At 45.6% G+C, this 7,204-nt stretch overlaps 1 protein-coding gene across 1 annotated transcript in view; it reads right to left on the bottom strand.

The window, feature by feature from the left end:
* Nucleotides 1-688: 688 nt before the first annotated feature.
* LOC102816089 (spermatogenesis-associated protein 31A3-like) overlaps nucleotides 689-7,204 on the bottom strand; it is a 64,605-nt gene continuing 58,089 nt past the window's right edge. Inside the window, exons 4-7 of the mRNA XM_006876773.1 lie at nucleotides 6,527-6,584; nucleotides 4,913-4,973; nucleotides 1,526-4,655; nucleotides 689-1,279 (exon numbers count right to left, since the gene is read on the bottom strand). Coding sequence (XP_006876835.1) covers nucleotides 689-1,279; nucleotides 1,526-4,655; nucleotides 4,913-4,973; nucleotides 6,527-6,584 — 3,840 coding nt within the window. The remainder of the gene's footprint in view (nucleotides 1,280-1,525; nucleotides 4,656-4,912; nucleotides 4,974-6,526; nucleotides 6,585-7,204) is intronic.

Here is a 7,204-nt window from a genome sequence, read left to right as displayed (position 1 = left end):
TTGGTGTGGCACTGTAAGATACACAACACTGGACTACTAATCATAAGGTTTGTTGTTCAAACCCACCATCCACTTCTTGGACAACATATGAGTCAGAACCAACTCCAAAGCACTTAACAAAAGGAGAACCACTGAGCCATCTCCCCAACCTTCATCAAGGAAAGAAGCGGTCTCAGAGGTAGCTTCCAAATATCTTGCACCCACTTTGTGACATATGAAGTTATTTGGCTTCAACATTTGCTGTAGCCTGAATGGGGATTTCCTGGGCTACTGTGTCTCTACAAATCCATCATCTTGCAGCTGTACAAAGGGCAAGGCAGAAAGCAGGGGAACCGGATCCTGGAGTGGGATATTCATAGATTTCTCTCATCTTGACATCCCCTGGATACTTTTGTTTACTTTTGTATTGATACTGTTATGAAAGCATAAGGCACAAACTAAGGAACCTGAAGTGGAAATGGGTATACAGCATTATTATCAACCTCCTTCCATGCCCAGCCCTTTCAGAAGCCAAGCTGGCACTCAGGTAAAGCAGATGACCTCTCCCCTACAGCCCAGCACAGGACAGACAGAAACCACAAACCTCTAATGAAAAACAAAATATTTTATTGGGGAACAGTAAGTATCTCAACTGAGAGAAACCATTAGCACATAGAGGATATTAAGTTGGCATGGACTGAATGTTTTCTTAGATAGTTTTCCTACTAAGAAGAGCGGAAGAAGCGTGTTCTAATTGACCAGACAAGACGTATTCCCGAAGACAGTGACGTGGGCAGTGGTGACTTGAGGCACCCCAAAACCTTGTTCCATGCTGCTGGTAACTGACCGGAGATATGAGCTCCTTAGGGGGCAATGGCTTGTCGGTGATCTTGAATCCTACAAGTTTCCAGAGATTTCTGCATCTATCCCTGATCCAACTATTCCTGGTAGGATGGCTCTGACCTTTAGAGGTGTCTTGGTGATGGCAGGCTGTAACACTCATCCCTCTCTTGTTCTTTGGGTAGGAGGGAGCCCCGCATTGGAAGAAATGTCCATCAAGTGGGACCTGGGTTCCCTTTTGTGAACTTAATCTTGAAGCATGAAGTCCTTGCTGAAGCACCATTTTCTCCTCTAGAATTTGACCTACAGCTGACATAAGTACCTGAGCCTCAGTGGCCTCCTTATCCAGAAAGACAGATTTTCTTTTGACTGGTCCACGGTTTGGACCAGAGGTTGACATGGGTTTTTCTTTTTGCAGAGGATCATTCTGCCCTTTATCTTTTTTACTGGGGAAAATCCACTGGAGAAAGTGCATCATCCTTTTTTTAAAGTGGCCCTCAGGCAGAACTTGTCCCTTCTCTGGTGGTAACTGGGGGGACTTGATCTTAAGGGACTCTACCAACTTCTTGTCTTGGGCAGGTTGGCTCTTCCCACTGACTTGAGAGGCTCCCAATCCTGCCAATCCTTCTTCATGCTTTTTTGGTTTGGGTTTCTTAAAGTTCTTTCTCTTTTCAGTGGGAGCAGAAATCTTGCTCTGGCTCTTCACTGGGGCATGAAGGTTTGGGATCTTGGGGTCTTGCTGCCCTAGGCTGCTTCCTTTAGCAGCCATTAGGTCACTTAGCACTTGGGAAACTGGCATGTCCCTACTGAATTCATTCTGGGGACAGTGCTCAGAAGTCTGAGAAATCAAGTTATTTGTGGCAAGGAGCACATCAGTGGCACAGCCTTGAAGAATCCTATCAGTTGCACAGTCCTGAAGGAGCACATCCATGGGAGAGCCTTGAGACCCACTCTCCGTCTCTACCTCCATTTGAAGTGTAATCTCACTACGCATCCGTGCTTTAAGGTATGTCTTTCCTGGAACTTGAAGGGGCATTCTAGGAAGTGGGGGGCTTTTATTAGTTCCTGGAGCCTCTAAACCCTTCAGATCCACATTTGTGGCTTCAGATTTTGTCAGCAAACTGGTGCTCAAAATGTCACTATCTTGTGGCTGTTGTACAGAGGACTTCTTGACCACCACCATCTCCTTGGTCTCTTTCGTCCTTAACGAAAGGGGATCATAGCTCATTTTAAATCTTTCTTTGCTAGGGCTAGGACCTTCTGGGGCACTTTCTTCCCTGGAGCCCTTCCTGGTCATTAATTGACTTATAACTGATTCTAGGACAGTCCCACTCTGTAAGGTTCTGTCCACAGTGCTGGGTGTGAGGGGCTGGAAAGGTTGTTTTTCTGGGTGTGAGGGGCTGAAAAGGCTGCTTTTCTGGTCACTCTGAGGGGCCTCTGAGGGCCTTTTGTCATTATCCGGTGGCATCCATGTCAGAGTTCTCATGGCTTCCTCACCTACAAGTGAAGGGGCAGGGAAAGGACTCTTCAGAGTGGGGACTGATTCTTTTGGCATAACCCTTGCCTGAAGGTTTTCTTCTAGGAACTTGGAAACCTTGCCTCTTGAGTCTACCCATGATTCATGGATTAATGGAGAGAGAAAGGTGGATTGCAAATCATTGTCCTGTCTTGTCTTAAAGGTGTCTATGGACTCGCAGACTTTGAAGGGTAGAGACCATTCTTCGTTCCTCTTCCAAAATCTTACAATATGTAGTTCTAGCATCTGTTGAGTGTCCAAATTGAGAAAGGAAAGCTCCTGAGAAGTGTTCATACCATACATCGGACCTTTCATGGATGCCAGACTTCTGGTTTTCATGGGGGCATCAGCCTTGGACAAAGCATGGTTGGCAGCAAGCCGGGAACAGTGTACACTCACAGGGATCTGACCCTTTATAATCTGCTCTGACTTCCTGCCTAAATGGACGTTCAGGACACTTTCTAATTGTTTCTTGTTTGGGCCCCTTAGTAATATGTAATTTCCTGAGTCAATCCCTGAGTGCCTCATCAAATCACTTTTTGACTCCTTCTTCGAGTCTGCCCCCAGAACTTTCCCTGGGGAGTTTTCTGCTTCCTGGAAGACATGATCTTTGGAGATTTTCTTCAGATTACGCCTCCAATCATTGACGTGGCTAGCACGTAAACTTCTTGAGCTTCTGGATCTTCCTGGGTGCCTGGTCTTCTTCACCTTCTTCCTGCTTTTACCTGTATGTCTGAAGGACACAGGGAGATCATGCTGGTCCTTTGCCTGACATGCCCTTGGCAATTTTTCCTGAGGCTGTAGTAGTGCCACAGGTTCTTGAATAGTGCTAGGCAGATCCCACTGTTGTTGAATAAACCTCTTTTGGAGGTGTTGCTCCAGTTGCTTCTGGAGCTCAAGGCTGATGAAATCCCCATGAAAGACAGAGTCTGATTTGTGGATCTGAGGGGCCTGACTGTCACGCGGAAGAGTGGAACTGAGAGGAGTAAAAGCTTCCTTTTGAGATCTTTTGACCATAGCTGGTAAAGAACTCTCACTTTCCAACTGCTTCTTCAAAAAGTGACATTCCAGGCTTTGAATTACATTTGGGGTGGCTGATTGGGCCTTCTTCTGGACTGAAGAACAGGATTCTTCACAGGCCCTGGTCTGAGAAGTAGAAAAAGGTAGTATTCTTGGGACAGAGGATTTAGGATGGGCCTGGGTCAGGACTGGAGCCAGAGGTGGGTCCTGGGATTGGGACCTGGTTGAAGTCAAAGGTTGGAATTGGGTCTCAACGTCAGGCAAAGGCTGAGATTGACAAACCGGTGGTAATTCTTTAGTCTGCATTTGAATTGGGAAGGCATTTGAGATTCCATTGAATAAAACAGAAGGATATTCTAGCATGGAATCTGAGACCCTGACAGTAGCCACGAGGGACTCACTGTGCAGGAATGGTAGACCCCAGAAGAGCTGGTTGCATTTTTGCTGTAAATGCTTCTGAGTACTGGGTAGATGTTCTGATTTGATACTTGTGTTCCAGAAGAGTTGGGGATGTATACTGTCTTGCTTCTCACCAAATGCCTTCAATATATTCTTTAAAGAATCCAGAGGGTATTCTGATTCCTCCTTTTGTTTTTCTTTCCAAATCTTCAATCCCACTCTCTTAGTGATTTGTATTTCCAGCAACTTCTGGGCATCAGGATTGAAGAAAGCAGGGCTCTCCACTTCCACCTGCCTGCCTGTGGGTCCTCCCCAGAAAGCATCTTCTTGTGGGTGACAGAAAGTATGCTCTTGAGGGGTTTCCAAGTGTTTCATGGTAGAGAGACACAAGGCCTTGGCAGCTGCCTGACACCAGGAGAGGGTGGGAATGGGACGGTTTTTGGAGCCAAGGCCTGTGATGGTTGGAGCAGAAGACTCCAACCAGCTGTTGTCTGGACTAGGCCTCTGCTGGGGATTCACAATCCAGTCATACAGTGAACCAGTCAAAGTGGAGTGTGGCTGTGGCTGAAGACACTCAACTGAATCCTGGACTAGTGAAGGAGGGGGAAGAGCAAGGGGTGGGGGTGAAAGATTGGCCAGTTCTGGTGGTGGACTTAGGGCGGGTAAGAGATCAGAAATTGAGGGGGTCATTAGGTCTGGTAAAAGAGTAGAAGTCAGAGGTGGAGGGGACTGGGTCTGAGGAACTGTGGAAGCAGATGGGAACATCAACAGTGTAGCACTGTCTGAAGGATCCATGCATGATCCATGGGCTTCAGCAGGCGCTCTTTTGCATACCCCATCAGAAGGATCTCCGCATTTCTGTTGATGAAGGCTGCCTTTGTCGAGGAGGTTTTCCACGTGGCTGCAGGAGACAGGGGGGATCAGGCTGCAGCCAGAAGTGAAAAGCAAGGTAGGCCTAGAGGGGTAGGGGAACCTTCAGCCCAGGCCCTGCCCTTCCCCACTCCTGCTCTCCTCAGCCCCCAAGGGCTGCAGTCACATTCCTTCCCTGCCTGCAAGAGCCCTCCAAGTCAGTCTAGCCAGGCTGCTTTACAGCCCGGGGTTTATACAGGAGCCCTGGCTGGAAGTTGGACACAGGAGAGAAGGGGAGAGGTTACTCACTGTTGCAAACACAAAATCAGGTCTCGAGTTTCATGTAATTCTTTCAGGCAACTTCTACAAGCTGAAAATGAAGAGAGCAGAGTGTGGGTGTATGATGCCTAAGGAAATGGACTCACTGGAAACTGACTGGAATGTCCCTCAGGGACACGGTTGGGAGATTAAACTCTAAGAGCCCTAGTGTCAGAGGCCACGGTCACATGATCACTGATACTCACAACAAAGCTCATCTGTGTGATGTGCTTTGTCATTTACAAAGTGACATTTACAAAATTTACTTTCATTATCCCCTATGAAACCTCATAGAGGAATCTGAGCCTTGTCAAAGTTAAACAGTTTGTCCTAGTTGGATTTGGATGTTCCATCTCCAAATCCATTAGTTATCAGTTTGCAGGGCAACGAATGATTTATTACGGCCTTTCTAGCCAAATTTCTCCATTTTGTGATATATTGTTAATCCTAGCCTCTATGCCTGTGATTATGGACCCACTTTGAAATGAGTTACTAAGCAGCAGGATGATGCACTAGACCGCAAGTTTGGTTTGAACTGCAAGGTTCAAACTCACCAGTGGTTCTCAGAAATTCTTTACAGGGTCTCCATGAGTGTGAACCAACTAGACAGCACTTAACAACAACAACAAGAAGGAGTAAAGATTACAGTGGAACTAATGTTAAATGGAGTCCTGGTATGGCACTACAGGTTAATGTGCTGGACTGCAAAGTAGATTAGAACCTCAAAGTTCAAGGTCACCAGTTGCTCCTCAGAAACCCTATGCAGGGTTGCTGTGAGTCAGAACTCACATGACCATGTTTAACAAGTATTAAGAATGCCCACATTGTAGGAGAGAGTGTGACTCAAGTCACCACCTTTAGATCCCCTTGATGGCATGGTCTGACTCAAATTTATGACTGCTTTATAAAGCTTGCTCTCTTGCCCTGGATCTTGCGTCTGGATCATTATGCCTCACCTCCAGTTTGTGGGATTTAGGCCAGTCACCTGACCTGATTCACCAACTCCTGCAGTGTCATGCATCAACCACCTGTCATCTGACCTGCCCAATTGGGTTCCTCAGCTCCCGAGACTATGTAGGTGAGAAGATAACTCCAGATTGATTTCTGAACTGTGGATTTGGGAGAGTTGCCAGCCTTCACAATTATGTGAGCCATTTCTTTTGATAACTGTGAGTTTGGTGAGACATTGCAGCATGTTGCTGAACCCTGGGGACTTGTGGGAAGGGAGGAGTAGTGATGGATATCAAGGAAAACGGAGGGGCATAATATGTTGGAAAAGTCGAACAGTTGGGTATCTTTAACCTCCAACTCCCAGGGACCAACTTTGTGTAGATTTTTATAAAAGAAATTATTCATGTACAGTTCCTTATATCCCACACTGTCCCTACTGGCAGCCCAACTGCCAGGCTTCATCCCACAGATGGGCCGAGCATGGAATCTGAGAAATAGCTGGGTCCTGTTTCCTTCCCCAGGAGCCCTCCTCTAAGGGGTGTTTCCAGATAAAGACACTCTCCAGCAACTGGCATCCCCCAAGACCATGTACTATAGGGACAGGAGAGATGGAAGTTAGTGCTTGGGAGCTCAATTGAGTGGGCAGAACTTTACCTTTCACAGTGCCACTTTTGCTTTTCTTCCTGTTCCTCATCCTTGTCACCAGTTGAGCCTGATAATGCAAGAAAAGAATGAGGGATTGGGACCCAGTTCTCTCAGTTCTTTATGACAAACTGTAGACATTTAGTACTCATTAATACAATGACATTCTACACTGAATCAATAGAGCTCTGTTTTTGTCCCCACACACCAATACTTTTATTTGTTTTTCTTTTACAGTGAATAAAATTATTTTCTATGTAAGATGTAGCCTGGATTTCTTGTTACCATTCCTCTGCTCAAGGAAGCAAAGACTCTCAACCTAAAAATACCTCTGTGTTCTGTCAGGTAGAATTTTGTTTCTTTTCTTTTTTTCTTTTTTATTGTTTCTATCAATATATATTTATTGAGGTCCTACTACTTTGTACTAGGCTCCCAGGTGCTAGTCACTTTTAGTTAACAAAACTAAGAAAAATTAAAGCAAAAGCAGAAACATAATCAACCAGTGATCACACATTCAAAACTGGCAAGTGTGGAAATACGGCTTGTTTGTCTGGAAGTTGGAAAGAGAACATATATTCTTAACCTTCATCTCTTAAATAGGGTTATGTTCTTCCTGGGATTTTCAGATCTTTCCTCACAAATCTCTTCCTGATAGTTTTTAACTTTGCCCAATAAATTAAACCACAGAAT

Source organism: Chrysochloris asiatica, unplaced genomic scaffold (genome assembly GCF_000296735.1).
Source record: "Chrysochloris asiatica unplaced genomic scaffold, ChrAsi1.0 scaffold00412, whole genome shotgun sequence".
Lineage (NCBI taxonomy): Eukaryota > Metazoa > Chordata > Mammalia > Afrosoricida > Chrysochloridae > Chrysochloris > Chrysochloris asiatica.
This window is presented reverse-complemented; position numbering and strand designations above follow the sequence as displayed.